Here is a 17549-nt window from a genome sequence, read left to right as displayed (position 1 = left end):
AAACTCCATTGTAAAAATATGACTGTTGGCTTCCCACAAAAGGCAGGTACCTAGAGAGTGTCTGTACATGATTACAGATTTTTATGAAAGCAGACATTAAAGTATTTTTCCATGCTGATGTTAGGCACCTTAATGCTCTCTCTGCACCTTTAAAAGAGCCAGAAGTCAATACCTCTCAATTAAGTGAATCTTATGCAAAGATTCTAGTATGTCTGACATTTTTTCTTGTTATTGACTTCAGGCAGAAATACTGAAGCATAGATTGTATTAATATCTCTGGTGAAATGTCCAAACTGAATCAATTACCCAAGGAAATACAGAAACTAGATTTTTCTGTAAAATTTAGCCTTATGTACTAAATACATTTCTTAAGTACTGTTGAGAAAACACATTTATTAAGATTAATGTGTTATTGTACAGACTAGTTGGCTCTTTCCAATTATACTTAACTCAATGGTAAGATTCATATAATTGATAAATAGGCTAGCTCTATAGTTCCATTTACCATCCAGTAGGAAAAAAAGTGAATCTCCTAAGACTAATTATGCTGTTATAACAACAGTAGAACCAAATAAGCTTTCAAAGGCTCATAGTCTATTGAAAAAAAATAGTACCATCATAAATGTAGTCTCATTTTTGCAGTCCCACATTCCCAGAGGTGACAGTGTTGTGTATATTATTGCACAACCAATAAAAATAAATATTCTCAAGTTAGATGACACGCAAAGATACCAGACATAACAATGGCACAAACCAATTTTGGATAGGCTGCATCTTTTGCATATTACTTCCACAATTCATATTGAAGTTTCTTGCTAGATCAACCATTTTAAAATATTGCTGATGGGTAGTTCTTGCACTTAAAGATTTTACAAGCCCATAAAATTCCAAACTTCATTATTAAAAAAACCCAACAAACCACAAATTAAAATTCCAAGCAAAAACCCACTGAATGTATATATGAAAACCCCCATCTACATTGCTTTTCAATTTAGAAGTAGATGCTACATTTACAGTTTAAACATATGCCTTATAAATGCATGTTTCTGACCCATTCCACAAAAGAAAAAGCAAAGCTCTTCAGCCACACATAGCAAAGACATACAAATAAAAGCCATTCAAACCTAATATAACAGGAAGAAGCTGTAAAAACTTTTACAGTTTTATATGCCTGCAAATAAAGCTGGACCTTTGAAACAAAAAATACTCAAATGATAAAATAAAACAGAATGCTTAATATAATAAATAATTTTTATAAAGTTAATTTTTCCAAGCTCCTAAATCTTATTTAAATTCAATATTATGTATTTTCTGTGAATTATCTATTTTTAATGAAAACTATATCTAGTGAGACTTTGAGCCTGGGATAATTTAGTCTCATTGCTGCTGAGGATAATGCTACAAGATACCTTTTTACCGCAATTATTTACCAGTGTAAGCGGCTGTAAAAATTACTTCCCAGTAATGCTATCTTCATTAAGATCAAAATAAATTAATCATGATCTTATCAGGATTCAAGAAATATCTATACTGAGCCCAACTTTCAGATTTAAAAGCTTAAAAAAAAAGAGAGAGAGAGAGAAAGTCAGTATTGTTTTAGCCAATATAATCTTGACATTAAATCAACTGTTTCTTAAGCTTCAAAGAAGTAAAACAGAACTTTGACTCCAAGGCTTGCCTCTGACTTGAATTCAGTTGTAGTCTAGTCTTTCTATAAAGCTAGAAAGCAAACAAATGGTGCAGACACCATCCCATCCCTCCCCATGGGAAACAGCTTTTGTAATGAAGATAGCTATTGTGACATGATCTGAACAATAGGGTTGTGGTTGGTTTTGTTTGTTTGGTTGGTTTGGTTTTAAAAGCACTGCTGAGGTTTTATCAGGTTAAACACATAACAAAAGCAGTTACACACAATTATGAGCAATCACCAGCTATAGGTGTTAACACTAGCTACAGATGCATACCTATATAAAGATTTAAATATATTGATATAGCACCGTAACAAATTCAAGTGATTCCAAAGGTAGTTACAAACTTGCAAACATATATTCTATACTATAGACTGTTAGAGCAAGATTTAGAACTGAATGGCAGAGAGCTTTCTGAATTTACATGTTTGTAACTGCTAACCTCTTTCAGTTGTAGAGCTACACAGGAAAACACTAAAATCCCAATAAACTTCAACAGCGCTGCATCAACATCTGATCTTGCAAAAAGGTTCCACAGTGTACATATACTGAGGTAGACCAATCACAAATATATTTATAAAACCCTTAGACTGTAGTTGAAAAATTAATTAGGCATTTACATGGTCTATGGACTTGAGCTCCATGTCTGTGTCAGGTACATTAGGGGTGCCTGGAGGATGGGTGTTTATAACTATATTTGCATTCTCTGGAAGCCTTACCAACTGGAACCAGCCCCTGATTTACACTGGGAAGTATACAATGATAGCCAAAGAGCTCCAGAAAGGCCTATTATGTTAACTTACATATACATCCATATCACCTGCATTCACTCTTCTGTGAAAAACTACCAAAAATAGAGACTAATTAGATCTCACCTGTCCTCTTCTGTCACTTCTATTAATGCTAAAAACAGATAAAAGCTAAATTGTAGGTAAGCGAGTCCAGAAACAGTACAGCAAAACAAGAGCAAACTTCTAATTCCATCACATGCACATTCTCTAAGCCTTGACATAAAGAAGTCCTGTCTAAACCAGTTGTTCAAATTTAGTGGTCTCACATCATCATTTGCAGAGATGGCAGTACTCCACTGGCCTTACTGTGGCTCTCTTGACTATCCCCATAGTTCAGTAGACTTTTTCTTTCTCTTTGCATTTCTTTCATTTTCTTCACCATTCACCATCTATGGCCATAAATGAAAACAAGGGCCCCATTTCCTGAGACAAAGTGAACTTAGAGCGTCCCTCTGGCAACAGCAGAACTAGGAAAAGAACTGAAAAGTTCAATTAAGAAAAGCATGGGAGATATGCAGAGCAATGTGGTGCTTGGAAAACTCAAGAAGATGCAGTAGGATTTAGAATACTTGAATAAGCCTCTTATGAGATCAACCTCCTATTATCAAGTGATGTTAAGCAATGCTTTCTTGCAAAGTAGGGGAGCACAGCTGGAAGAAGCAGGACAGTGCTAACAGGCATACTGATTTTCCTAGCCATCGACATTTTATGAAAGAATAAAGTGTTTGATATAACTGCCATTTTCAGCTGACAGGAAAACTCAAAGAGTTAAAAAATATTGGCAGCCTCCAGCTGCCAATAATACTGCTTATCTTCTTTTCAGTTATTTAAGACCCCATGTCAGACACACTCACATCCATGCTATATATAATGTTATGCAGCATACAGCTTGCAGAAGTCACTTTCAACTACTACCACATTTTTATGAAGCTGACTATTTTAAAAAGCCTTTCAATCAGTGTAGTCAACACTGCTAAGCACTACTGAAGGTGGATTCTCTAAGGTGCGTGCATGTCTGTACACAGACACACATACACGTATGGTAGTTTGCATCTCTTGGGCCTTGACACAAGCAAAATTATCAGTTAAGGCCAGACGGTGCCCCTGTAATCTAATCTGACCTCAAAGATAAATAGTAATTGAGCTATAAACAGCTATGATTTCATATAGAAAACAGTAAAAGAAACACAGAATTGGTTTACAGTTAACTGAAGAATTTTTAGCTAGTGAAATGGAAACTTGTGCAACATCAACAAAAGGTGCCCAACAGCCATAGTTTTAACAGCTAATGAAATAGCAAATACTCCCTAAAGTAAAATTCGATTTTTGCAAGCCCCAATTATATGACATATTTGCTTCAAAACAATTTCATAAGTTCAGCACTTATGAGTATTTGTTATGATTGGATGTAATTTATGCCATGGCAAAATATTAAGGCATATTTAAAAAAATCAAGTGAACTCACTTCAAATCAACATGCAAAGGGGGGATATTAAAACATTACTGAAATACAAAATAAAGAACAAACGTTGTGCAAAACTAATGAAGTAATTGGATATCCAGGCTTTTAGGAAGTTTTTAATGCAGCATAATAAATATCACCAGTCACTGTATATCATTAGGTATGTTCAATGCTCTATAGAATGGCTTGATTAAAGCTGACATAATTGGGCATACTACATAAAACAAGAACACCTCAGAAAAACATACTGAAACAATTTGTAAATTTTAAAGACAAAAAAATAAGTAAATGTAGTAATTTGGTGCTAAAAGCAACATTTTAAATCTCTCCCACACCATTTTAACTTATTTTTGTGTAACTACAAAGAGATGAATCAGGCTGAGCTCCATGGAACTGCGAAGTGTTTTCACTACCTGTAAACTCAGTGCTGGTAGAATCCCGTTGAGTTGTGATTTATTTCATTTGTACAAAAATAAATATATATATATATATTTTTTTTTGTCCAAAAATCCATGTAGCACATCCCTAGAAATATTCATGACAGTCTGCTATAGAAGCACTACAATGTTCCAAAATGATTCTGCTGGTTCGTTTCACATGAGAGTTAAGTGCTGCACTAAGGTACCAGATGATAGTCTCTGCAAAAAAAACTGTCCAGAAGGACAATAAAGTTCTCCTACAGCAAGTCCATTTTGGGTCTGTAATGTAGCAGTAGAGGTGCTTTCTGCAAGACAGAATCATCAGACATGTTAAGGGGCAAAACCAAAGTGAATTCATATACTTTAAAATTAAACTTATCTGTTTCATAAATTAAAGCTTAGAGAGACTATCAGAGTAGCTATATTCAAAAATTTCACCAAGATACCCCATCTATGGAGCCCCCCTCAAAAGAATCCTTCAACTTTTGTCTCAGTAATTGATCATCCTAAAAGTAGCTAACACTAGGTCTGACCATCTAGAATAGAACCTGTTCCTAGCAGGAGCCAATCACAGACCCTTAGGGAAGGGCATAAGAACAGGGCAAGTAAATAGCAATAGTCTCCAGAATGCTCCCCATTCTCAAACAATTCAGGAATTTCCTAAGCCAGATGTAGAACCTTGTATTAATAGTCCTCAGCCAATAATTCTTCTGTGAATTTACCCATTGCTTTTTTAAAGCTATGTAAACTTTTAACATCTACAACATCCTGCAATACAGAGTTCTACAGTTCAAGTTTACACAACATAAAGAATGGTCATAAAAGCCTCTTCTGCATGAATTTGTGTGAATTGGCTCTTTAGGTACTTATGTGCGTGGATGGAGCAATAGTTACCTGAAAAGAGCAGGCCAAAGAGAGGAAAAGTACATGCTGAGAATCACAGAATGACTGAGGTTGGAAGGGACACCTGGAGGTCATCTGGTCCAACCCCCCCCGCTCAAGCATGGTCACCTAGAGCCACTTGCCCAGGACTATGTCCAGATGGCTTCTGAATATCTCCAAGGAGGGAGACTCCACAATATCCCTGGACAACCCCTTCCATTGCTCAGTCACCCTCACAGTCAAAAAGTGTTTCCTGATGTTCAGAGGGAACCTCTGCTTCAGCTTGTGCCCAGTGCCTCTTGTCCTGTCACTGGGCACCAATGAAAAGAGCCTGGCTCTGTCCTCTTTGCACCCTCCCTTCAGGTATTTATATACATTGATGAGCCCTGAGCCTTCTCTTCTCTAGGCTAAACAGTCCCAGCTCTCTCAGCCTTTCCTCATAGGAGAGATGCTCTAGTCCCTTAATCATCTTCATGGCCCTATGCTGGACTCTCTCCAGTATATCCATGTCTCTCTTGTACTGGGGAGCCCAGAACTGGTCGCAGGACTCCAGGTGTGGCCTCACCAGTGCTGAGTAGAGGGGAAGGATCACCTCCCTCGACCTACCGGCAATACTTTGCCTGATGCATCCCAGGATACCATCAGCCTTCTGTGCAGCAAGGGCACATTGCTGGCTCTTGTTCAACCTGGTGTCCACCAGGACCCCAGGACCTTTTCTGCCAAGCTGCTTTCCAGCTGGGTGGCCCCAAGCATATATTGGTGCATGGGGTTGTTCTTCCCCAGGTGCAGGACTTTGCCTTTCCCCTTGTTGAACTTCATGAGGCTCTTCATGAACTTCTTGAACTTCATGAAGATAGTGTGTGAAAGTCTCCCAAGGACCAATAAGCTCCTGAAACTAGCAGTCCTGTTGAACCCACAAGATCTGATAAACGCAGAACACCAAGGGTCTGCTTAAGGCCAAGGCCATAAGCAAACACTGGCATTAATAATGGGTTGCAGAACTCAGACCACATCCAAGAAAGTGGGGGCTGCTATATGTAGATGAAAACTATAGGATTATATATACACCTGAATAGACAAGGGGCCACTGAGGGACTTTCTGAACACATACCTGAAAGCCACTAGCATGTCAGTATGACCATCTACTTAGTAGACAGATGGGGCTGGCCTCCCTAATGTTGCTCCAATCCAATAAATTACAAGCACATGTGCACAAGTGAATTATGTTAACTATTCACACAGTACAAATACTTATCTACTGGATGGAGTTAGCTTTCTTCATAGCAGCTCTTATGGTGCTATGGTTTGGATTTGTGACCAAAACAGTGTTGATAACATGTCCATGTTTTAGTTATTGCTGAACAGTGCTTGCGTAGCATCAAGGCCGCCTGTTTCTCACACTGCTCCATCAGCAAGTAGGCTGGGGGTGCACAAGAAGTTGGGAGGGGACTCAATAAAAGCTGTGGGAAAGAAGGAGGAAGGGGGGGGATGTTTGGACCATTATGCATGAGGAAGCCCTGCTTTCCTGGAAATGGCTAAACAGCTGCCTGCCTACAGGAAGTAGTGAATGAATTCCTTATTTTGCTCTGCTTGCACACACAGCTTTGCTTTACCCACTAAACTGTCTTTATCTCAACCAACAATTTTTCTTCCTTTTACCCTTCCAATTCTCTCCCCCATCCCACTGGGAGGGAGCGAGCAAGTGGCTGTGTGGTGCTTAGTTGCCTACTGGGGTTAAACCACAAAACACAGAATTCTTCCAAGCAGGTCTTTGAACAGACCAAAGCCTGCTCTCCTGAAGTCCAGGGATGTGATACTGCCATTTACCTTGTTCCTTTCTTTCAACACAGACCCTGGCTGCCCCCTCCCTCATTGCACCTGCAGATTCAGACTCTTGTATCTCTAGGGTCTTAAAGAAAATCCTATCAATCTCCTTTTCATCACCTTTGATACCCTGCAGTCTGCTGGCCTCCTCCTTGTTATTTCACAACAGAGATTCTCCACCAACACACATCTTCTGCAGACAAGGACACCATCTCCTCCTACTCCAGCCTTAGCAAGAAGCCCCAGGCACTCACTGCAGCCAAAGGCCTGGAGAGATAGAATCATAGAATCTGTTAGGTTGGAAAAGACCTTTAAGATCATCCAGTCCAACCATTAACCTAACACTGCCAAGTTCACCACTAAACCATGTCCCTAAGCGCCACGTCTACATGTCTTTCAAATACCTCCAGGGATGGTGACTCAACCACTTCCCTGGGCAGCCTGTTCCAATTCTTGATAACACTTTCGGTGAAGAAATTTTTCCTAATGTCCAATCTAAACCTCCCCTGGCACAACCTGAGGCCATTTCCTCTTCTCCTATCACTTGTTACTTGGGAGAAGAGACAGACACCCAGCTCGCTACAACTTCCTTTCAGGTAGTTGTAGAGAGCGATAAGGTCTCCCCTCAGCCTCCTTTTCTCCAGACTAAACAGCCCCAGTTCCCTCAGTTGCTCCTCATAAGACTTGTTCTCTAGACCCTTCACCAGCTTCATTGCTCTTCTCTGGACACACTCAAGCACCTCAATGTCTTTCCTGTAGTGAGGGGCCCAAAATGGAACACAGTATTCCAGGTGTGGTCTCACCAGTGCCAAGTACAAAGGGACGATCATTCCCCTAGTCCTGCTGGCCACACTATTTCTGATACAGGATGCTGTTGGCCTTCTTGGCCACCTGGGCACACTGCCAGCTCATATTCAGCCGGCTGTTGACCAACACCCCCAGGTCCTTTTTCGCCAGGCAGCTTTCTAGCCACTCTTCCCCAAGCCTGTAGCATTGCATGGGGTTGTTGTGACCCAAGTGCAGGACCCGGCACTTAGCCATGTTGAATTGCATACAACTGGCCTTGGCCCATTGATCCAGCCTGTCCAGATCCCTCTGTAGAGTCTTCCTTCCCTCAAGCAGACCAACACTCCCACCCAACTTGGTGTCGTCTGCAAACTTACTGAGGGTGCACTCGATCCCCTCATCCAGATCATTGATAAAGATATTAAACAGAACTGGCCCCAATACTGAGCCCTGGGGAACCCCACTTGTGACCGGCCGCCAACTGGATTTAACTCCATGCACCACAACTCTTTGGGCCCAGCCATCCAGCCAGTTTTTTACCCAGCGAAGAGTATGCCCATCCAAACCATAAGCAGCTAGTTTCTCCAGGAGAATGCTGTGGGAAATGGTGTCAAAGGCTTTACTGAAGTCTGAGTAGACAACATCCACAGCCTTTCCCTCATCCACTAAGCAGGTCACCTTGTCATAGAAGGAGATCAGGTTCGTCAAGCAGGACCTGCCTTTCATAAACCCATGCTGACTGGGCCTGACCGCCTGGTTGTCCTGTACATGCCGTGTGAAGCCTCTCAAGATGATCTGCTCCATAACCTTCCCCAGCACCGAGGTCAGACTGACAGGCCTGTAGTTCCCCAGATCCTATGTGGAGGTCATGGAAGGTACAGCTCCTGTCTGCTGGCTGATTAAATAAGAATAGTCTAGATTTATATGTTAAGTTATAATAAACAATCTAAATATACACTCTGTAATCTTAAAGGATCCTGGAACAGGCCGAACAGAATGTGGAACGTTGTTTGTGGGAGTGCATGAAAGGGATGGGCTGGAAAACCGCCCAGAATATGGTAAGAATGTGCCAAAGCGAGTAGCTTTGGGGAATGTGTGTGAGTGAATGTGACTGAAGACAGTCACGAGTTGAACAAACAACACCTGTTTGGCTGTATGCCCTTAGTACTTTCCAGATCCTTGTTGAAACATATATAAGTCTGATCCTTTTGTGAAATAAACGGAATCTTGTACAGATAGCTTGAGTGGTTAATCCAGTCGCTGCAATCCTCCTTCCGGCCCTTCTTGTAGATGGGTATCACATGTGCTAACCTCCAGTCCACTGGGACCTCCCCAGTTAGCCAGGACTGCTGATAAATGATTGCAAATAGCTTGGTGAGCACTTTCGCCAGCTCCCTCAGTACCCTTGGGTAGATCCCATCTGGCCCCATAGACTTGTGTGTGTCCAAGAGGTGTAGCAGGTCACTAACCATTTCCCCTTGGCTTCATTCTGCTCCCCGTCCCTGTCTTCCAGCTCAGGGGTCTGGGTACCCTGAGAACAACTGGTCTTACTATTAAAGACTGAGGCAAAGAAGGCATTAAGTACCTCAGCCTTTGTCACTATGATTCCCCCTGCATCCAGTATAGGATGGAGATTCTCCTTAGCCCTCCTTTTGTTGCTAATATATTTATAGAAACATTTTTTATTGTCTTTTACCACAGTAGCCAGATTAAGTTCTAGTTGGGCTTTGGCCCTTCACTTTTCTCCCTGCATAACCTCACGACATCCTTGTAGTCCTCCTGAGTTGCCTGCCCCTTTTTTAAAGGTCATAAACTCTCTTTTTTTCCCTGAATTCCAGCCAAAGCTCTCTGTTCAGCCAGGCCAGTCTTCTTCCCTGCCGGCTCATCTTTCAGCACATGGGGACAGCCTGCCCCTGTGCCTTTAAGATTTCCTTCTTGAAGAATGTTCCAGCCTTCCTGGGCTCCTTTGCCCTTCAGGACTGCCTCCCAAGGGACTCTCTCAACCAGGCCCCTAAACAGGCCAAAGTCTGCCCTCCAGAAGTCCAAGGTAGTAGTTCTGCTGAACCCCCCTCCTTACTTCACCAAGAATCGAAAACTCTATCATTTCGTGATTGTTATGCCCAAGACAGCCTCCAACCATCACATCACCCACAAGTCCTTCTCTGTTCGCAAACAACAGGTGCAGCGGGGCACCTTCCCTAGTTGGCTCCCTCACCAGCTGTGTCAGGAAGTTATCGTCCACACACTCCAGGAACCTCCTAGATTGTTTCTTCTCTGCTGTATTGTATTTCCAGCAGTCATCTGGTAAGTTGAAGTCCCCCATGAGAACAAGGGCTAGCGATCATGAGACTTCTCCCAGCTGCTTATAGAATATTTCATCTGTCTCTTCATCCTGGTTGGGTGGTCTATAACAGACTCCCACCATGATATCTGCCTTGTTGGCCTTTCCCCTGATTCTTACCCATAAACACTTGACCCTTTCATCACCATCTTCAAGCTCTAGACAGTGAAAACACTCCCTAACATACAGGGCTACCCCACCGCCTCTCCTTCCTTGCCTATCCCTTCTCAAGAGTTTATAGCCATCCATTGCAGCACTCCAGTTGCATGAGTCAAGCCACCATGTTTCCGTGATTGCAACTATATCATAGTTTTCCAGCTGCACAATGGCTTCCAGCTCCTCCTGTTTGTTGCCCATGCTGTGTGCATTGGTCTAGATTCACTTCAGTTGGGCCATTGATGCTGCCACCTTTTTTGGGGGAGAAGCCCTAACTCCTATGTGACTGTTCTCAGGTGCTACTGTGGTTTCTAACACATCAATAACCCTTGTGTCTTTGCTGCCACGGGGATCTCCATCACCTGCTTCTATGGAGATGGCTAAGGTGCTGCGTGCATTAGTACAGAGATATTTCATATATGATCCAGTGTGCTCAGCACATCGTAGAGCAGACTGAAGGAGCTTGCTAGCACGCCATCCCTCAAACATTGGCATGCCGCCCCCAGGCTTATCACTAGCCAGCCTGGTTTTATCCCTTTCCCCCTTCAAATCCAGTTTAAATATTTTTCAATGAGCCCTGATAACTCTTGCACAAAGATCCTTTTCCCCCTTTGAGAAAGGTGTACCCCATCTGTTGCCAGCAGGCCTGGCGTCATGTAGACTGACCCATGATCAAAAAACCCAAAATTCTGCTGGTGACACCAGGCTCGGAGCCAGGTATTGATCTGCTGGCTCTTCCTGTTTCTTCCCTCATCGTTCCCTGCAACTAGAAGGATAGAGGAGAACACTACTCATGCTCCTGATCCCTTAACTGGTTGTCCCAAGGCCCTGAAGTCTCTTTTGATTGCCCTTGGACTTCTTATTGCAACTTCATCACTGCCTACCTGAAAATTCAATAATGGATAATAATCCAAGGCCCGTACCAGGGTAGGAAGTTTCCTCATCACATCTGTAACTTGGGCCTCAGGGAGGCAGCAGACTTCCCTAAGAAGTTGGTCTGGCCAGCAAATTGGACCTTCTGTTCCCCTCAGAAGAGAGTCTCCTATGACAATAACTCGTTTATTTTTTTTTCTTTATGGAAGTGGTTTTGACACAGTGCATAGGCCGACTTAACCTTGGCGACATCTCCAACCTAGATGAACCTCCATCCTCATCATTGTTCAGTTCTACTTGCAGAGCCTCGTACCTATTATGCAAGGGCACCTAGGAAGGCGAGGTAGTCATGGAGGAGATACGCCTGCTGTGCCGGGCAGGAACTTGTTGCCATTGCCCCCTATCCCTTAAGTCACTGCGTTCTGCTGGCTGGAGAGAGGATAGGGAATCCTCCATATCATGTGTTCTGTCTGCCTGACAGGCCTGTCCCAGGGAAGGTAAGGTGTGGTTCCAGTAGTCTATCTCTCTCTCAGACTCCCTGCTGCTCCTCAACCTACTCACCTCCTCCTGGAGCTCTGTCACTAAGCTGAGTTCCTCTACCTGGGCACACCTCTCACAGGTGTGCTTACTACTGCCATCCGGTACTGGCATAAGAGTAGGGCACACCCTGCAACCTAACACATGGGTAGCAGCATGTTCCCATAGGAGGTCTGAGAAGCTGTGTCAGTCGTGGTGGGTGCAGAGTTTAGAGAGGCCATGGCCTTCTGCCGAGTGGATACCATCGCTCCCTGGTCAAGCTGGCAGAGCTTCAGCACCCTTCCTGCATGCCTTTCCACACGAACTGCCATGCAAACTGCCACATCACCCCCTTGCTGACGCACTATGCCCTGTTTGCCTTGCATCTTCCTCTGGAGCTGCGTCTAAGTCAAGACCTCTGATATTCCAGTGATAGTTGCTCTAGTTAGTGCTGGGAACCATGCCCCAAAGCACATCATTACTGTTGCTGAGCACACATAATCTACCCTCAGCAGAATTTCTAGCCAATTTCTGCATACCCTACCATAACAAATGTTATACCTGCTCACTACTTCTATTAGTGCTAGGCCCAGCAGTTCTATAGGCCTCTCCCTAGCACCTGCTGAAAGTGCTCCTTGTGTAGTGGTTTTGGTCGGGATAGAGATAAATTTCTTCATAGTAGCTTGTATGAGGTTATGTTTTGAATTTGTGATGAAAACAGGATGTTTTAGCTATTGCTGAGCAGTACTTCCACAGAGTCAAGGTGTTTTCTGCTTCTCATACTGCCCCATCAGCGAGTAGGCTGGGGATGCACAAGAAGTTGGGAGGGGACACAGCTGGGACAGCTGATCCCAACTGACCAAAGGGATATTCCATACCATATGACATTGTGCTCAGCAATAAAACAGGGTGGGTGGAGGTTGGTGGGGGCTGCCATTGCTCAGGGACTGGCTGGGCATCAGTTGGTTGGTGGTGAGCAATTGCTTTCTTTTGCATCATTTGTTTTTCTTGGTTTGGGGGGGGTGTCCCTCTCTCTTTGTGGTTCCCCCCCCCTCCTTTTTTTAATTATTAAACTGTCTTTATCTCAACTCACAAGTTTTCACACTTTTACCCTTTTGATTCTCTCCCCCATCCCACTGTGGGGGGGAGTGAGGGAGTGGCTGTGTGGTGCTTAGCTGCTGGCTGGGTTAAACCATGACACCTTGTCATCAGAGGTATCTTTTCAGGATGGGTTGGAACTTTTTCCTCTAAAAGGAACACAGCCTCTGTAACTGTAAAACTTCTATTTAAGGAAATTATCTGTAGGTATGGAACACCCTCAAAGAAAGGATCAGATAAGGAGGGACTTCTGTAAGTGAAAGAACTCAAGCCTTAATGAGTAACCTGGGAATTAAACAAAGACTGCATACATCTTACCACCCACAATCATCCAGAATGCTAGAAATAATGAATCAGATTGTAAAAATAGTCTAAAGAAAACTGTAGGACAATACCCAAAACAATGGGCTGGAAAATTACCCTTGATATTAGTAGCTTTAAGGAACAGTGACAGATTAAGTACTGGTTTAAAACTGTACCATATAACATTTGCGTAGCCTGTGCTTTGGTGACGCCACACTCAAGACCCTAGAGGCCTCATCATCCCTGATGATCTGAGCTCTTGGTTGAACCTGGCTATGATCTCTGGGTCTGCCTTGCTTGGGTACTGTAGGGCCAGGGTCTGGCTGGCAAGACCTGGCCTCACTAGCTGTTGTTTGTGCACAGCTTCCCCATTCCCGTAGGGAGTAGCTGGCCCTAAATGCTCCCTGACATATAAATAGATTCATGTTTCTCAGATCTCCCCTACAGGGGAAAATATGTGTGGAATCAATCAGGGATTTGTCTCCCATAAAAGCCTCACAGAAAAACTAATGAGGTAGGAACGAGCTAAGTGGACAGAAAAATGACTGAACTGCCAGACTCAAAGGGTTGTGATCAGCAGCATGAAATCCAGCTGGAGGCCAGTCATGAGTGGTGTACACCAGGGGTTGATATTGTTGATGAAGAGTTCTTACTTCAGCTACAGGAATCCTCATGCTCACTGGCCCTGATCCTGCTGGGGGACTTCAGTCACCCTGACATCTGCTGGAAAACCAACACAGCAAGGTGTAAGCAGCCCAGTAGACTCTTGGTGTGCGTCAAGGATAATTTCTTAACCCAGGTAATAGACAGCCTGACCAGAGGAGAAGGGTTACTGGACCTCTTGCTCACCAACACAGATGAACTAATTAGAGAGGTCAAGACTGGTGGCAGCCTGGGCTGCAGTGATCATGCCCTGGTGGGATTCACAATCTTGAGGGATATGGGCCAGGTGAAGTACAGGTACAGTCAGGACCCTGAATTTTAGGAGAGCAAACTTTCAGTTGTTTAAGGAACTAGTGGATGGGACACCCTGGGTAGATGCCCTCAGGGACAAAGGAACTGAACAGAGCTGGCAGCTCCTTAAGGACATTTTTCTTAGAGCACAAGAACTATCGATTCCCATGTGTAAGAAAACGGGCGAGGAAAGCAGGAGACTGGCATGACTCAGTAAGAAACTTCTAGTCAAACTAAAGTGTAAGAAGGAAATGCATAGGCAGTTGAACCAGGGACACGTATCCTGGGAAGAACATAGGGACGCTGCCCGGATGCGTAGGGATGGGAACAGGAAAGCTAAGGCACAGCTGGAGCTGAATTTGGTGAGGGATGCAAAGAATAATAAGAAGGGCTTCTACAGGTACATTGGCCATAAAAGGAAGATTAAAGAAAATGTACACCCCCCGATAAATAAGACATGGGAACTAGTGATAACTGACATGGAGAAGGCTGAGGTACTCAACAATTTTTTTGCCTCAGTTTTCAATGGTAATCTCTCTTCCCACATCTCTAAAACCCCTGAACCTCAAGGCAGGGGCTGGGGAAATGAAGTCCCTCCCTTAGTAGGAGAAGAGCAGGATCGAGACCACCTGAGGAACCTGAGCATATACAAGTCCATGGCACCTGACGAGATGCACCCCAGGGTCCTGAGGGAACTGGCTGATGTAGTTGCTAAGCCACTCTCCATCATATTTCAAAAGACATGGTAGCCAGGCGAAGTCCCCAGTGACTGGAAAAAGGTCCTGACTAATCTAGTGGCCTTCTATGATGGAGGGACTGCATCAGTGAAAAAAGGAAGAGCTATGGATATTGTCTACGTGGACTTCTGTAAGGCCTTTGATACAGTCCCCCACAGCATTCTGGCCTCAAAACTGGAGAGATATGGGTTTGATGGATGGAGTGTTAGGTGGATAAGGAACTGGCTGGATGGCCACGTCTGAAGAGTTTCAGTCAATGGCTCAATGTCCAAATGGAAACCAGTAGCGAACGGTGTCCCTCGAGGGTCCGTACTGGGACCAATACTGTTTAATATCTTCATCAGTAACACAGACAGTGGGATTGAGTGCACCCTCGGCAAGTTTACAGACGACACCAAGCTGAATGGTGCAGTTGATTTCCTAGAGGGAAGGGATGCCATCCAGAGGGACCTTGACAGGCTTGAGAAGTGGGCCCATGAGAACCTCAAGAAGTTCAAGAAGGCCAAGTACAAGGTCCTGCGCCTGGGTCAGGGCAATCCCTAATTTCAGTACAGACTGAGGGCCGAATGGATTGAGAGCAGCCCTGCAGAGAAGGACTTGGGGATACCGGTGGATGAAAAATTGCACATGAGTCGGCAATGTGTGCTTGCAGCCCAGAAAGTCAATCGTATCCTGGGCTGCATCAAAAGAAACGTGGCTATCAGGTTGAGAGAGGTCATTCTCACCCTCTACTTTGCTCTCACGAGACCCCACCTGGAGTATTGCGTCCAGCTCTGGGGTCCCCAGCACAAGAAAGACATGGACCTGTTAGAGCGGGTCCAAAGGAGGGCAACGAAAATGATCAGAGCACTGAACACCTCTCCTCTGCAGAAAGGCTGAAAGAGTTGGGGTTGTTCAGCCTGGAGAAGAGAAGGCTCCAGGGAGACCTTATTGCGGCCTTTCAATATATTAAGGGGGCTTATAAGAAAGATGGAGAAAGACTTTTTACCAGGGCCTGTAGTGACAGGACAAGAGGCAACAGTTTTAAACTGAAAGAGAGTAGATTTAAATTTGATATAAGGAAGAAATTCTTTATGATGAGGATGGTGAGACACCGTGTCGTGGTTTAACCCCAGCCAGCAACTAAGCACCATACAGCCACTCACTCACTTCCCCCCCACCCAGTGGGATGGGGGAGAAAATCGGGAAAAGAAGCAAAACCCGCGGGTTGAGATAAGAACGGTTTAATAGAACAGAAAAGAAGAAACTAATAATGATAACGATAACACTAATAAAATGACAACAGCAATAACGAAAGGATTGGAATGTACAAATGATGCGCAGTGCAATTGCTCACCACCCGCGGATCGACACCCCGCTAGTCCCCCGGCGATTCCCCGCCCCCACTTCCCAGTTCCTATACTAGATGGGACGTCACATGGTATGGAATACCCTGTTGGCCACTTTGGGTCAGGTGCCCTGGCTGTGTCCTGTGCCAACTTCTTGTGCCCCTCCAGCTTTCTCGCTGGCTGGGCATGAGAAGCTGAAAAATCCTTGACATTAGTCTAAACACTACTTAGCAACAACTGAAAACATCAGTGTGTTATCAACATTCTTCTCATCCCTAACTCAAAACATAGCACCGTACCAGCTACTAGGAAGACAGTTAATTCTATCCCAGCTGAAACTAGGACACACTGGAACAGGTTGCCCAGAGAAGTTGTGGATGCCCCCTCCCTGGAAGTGTTCAAGGTCAGGTTGGATGGGGCTTTGAGCAACCTGATCTAGTGAAAGATGTCCCTGCTCATGGCAGGGGGATTGGACTAGATAATCTTTAAAGGTCCCTTCCAACCCATACCATTCTACGATTCTTTTTCTATACTGGGGCCAATACTGTTTAACATCTTCCTTAATGACTTGAGCAATGGGGCAGAGTGCACCCTCAGCAAGTTTCCAGATGATACAAAACCAGAAGGAGTAGTTGATACTCTTGATGGTTTTGCTGTCACTTAGAAGGACTTTGACAGACTGCAGAAATGGGCTGACAGGTACCTCATGAACTTAAGCAAAGGAAAATGCCAAGTCCTGCACCTGGGCAGGAATAACCCCAGGCACCAGTAGAGGCTGGGGGCTGACAGACTGGAAAGCAGCTTTGCAGAAAAGGACCTGGGGGGTCCTGTTGGACATCAAGTTCAACATGAGCCAGCAATGCACCCTTGCAGCAAACAAGGCAAACAGTATCCTGAGCTGAATTAGGAAAAGTGTTGCCAGCAGGTTGAGGGAGGTTGTTATTGCCCTCTGCTCAGCACTGGTGAGAGACCACATCTGGAGTCCTGTGTTCCCAGCACAAGAAGGACATGGACATACTGGAGAGAGTCCATAAAGGGTTCATTAAGGTATTGGAATCTCTGGCATTTGAGAAGAGGCTGAGAGAGCTGGGATTGGTTAACCTGGAGAATAGAAGGCTCAGGGGGGGATCTTATCAATGTGTACAAATACCTGATGGGGGGCAGTAAAGAAGATGGAGCCAGACTCTTTTCAGTGGTATCCAGTGAAAGGATCAATTGGCACAAACTGAAATACAAGAAATTCCATTTAAATGTAAAAAAACTTTTTTACTGTAATGGTGACTGAGCACTGGATCAGGTTGCCTAGAGAGGTAGACTCTGAGGCAAGACCAAGGAGTAAGATAAGCAGCCTGCCAGAAGAACTTAATTCAGTAGCAGTTAGTAGACTTGAG

General features: G+C 44.1%; 1 protein-coding gene across 3 annotated transcripts in view; it reads right to left on the bottom strand.

The window, feature by feature from the left end:
* Window positions 1-530: 530 nt before the first annotated feature.
* LOC121232404 (polycomb group RING finger protein 3-like) overlaps window positions 531-17549 on the bottom strand; it is a 187373-nt gene continuing 170354 nt past the window's right edge. For all 3 annotated transcript variants that reach the window (XM_041121533.1, XM_041121535.1, XM_041121534.1), the window contains one exon: window positions 531-4665. In XM_041121533.1, the coding sequence (XP_040977467.1) occupies window positions 4618-4665 (48 nt within the window). In that variant the 3' untranslated portion in view covers window positions 531-4617. The remainder of the gene's footprint in view (window positions 4666-17549) is intronic.

The sequence above is a fragment of the Aquila chrysaetos genome (assembly GCF_900496995.4).
Source record: "Aquila chrysaetos chrysaetos chromosome W unlocalized genomic scaffold, bAquChr1.4 W_unloc_2, whole genome shotgun sequence".
In the NCBI taxonomy this organism is placed as follows: Eukaryota; Metazoa; Chordata; class Aves; order Accipitriformes; family Accipitridae; genus Aquila; species Aquila chrysaetos.
Note: the sequence above shows the minus strand (reverse complement) of the source record. Positions and strands in the feature narration are given on the sequence as shown.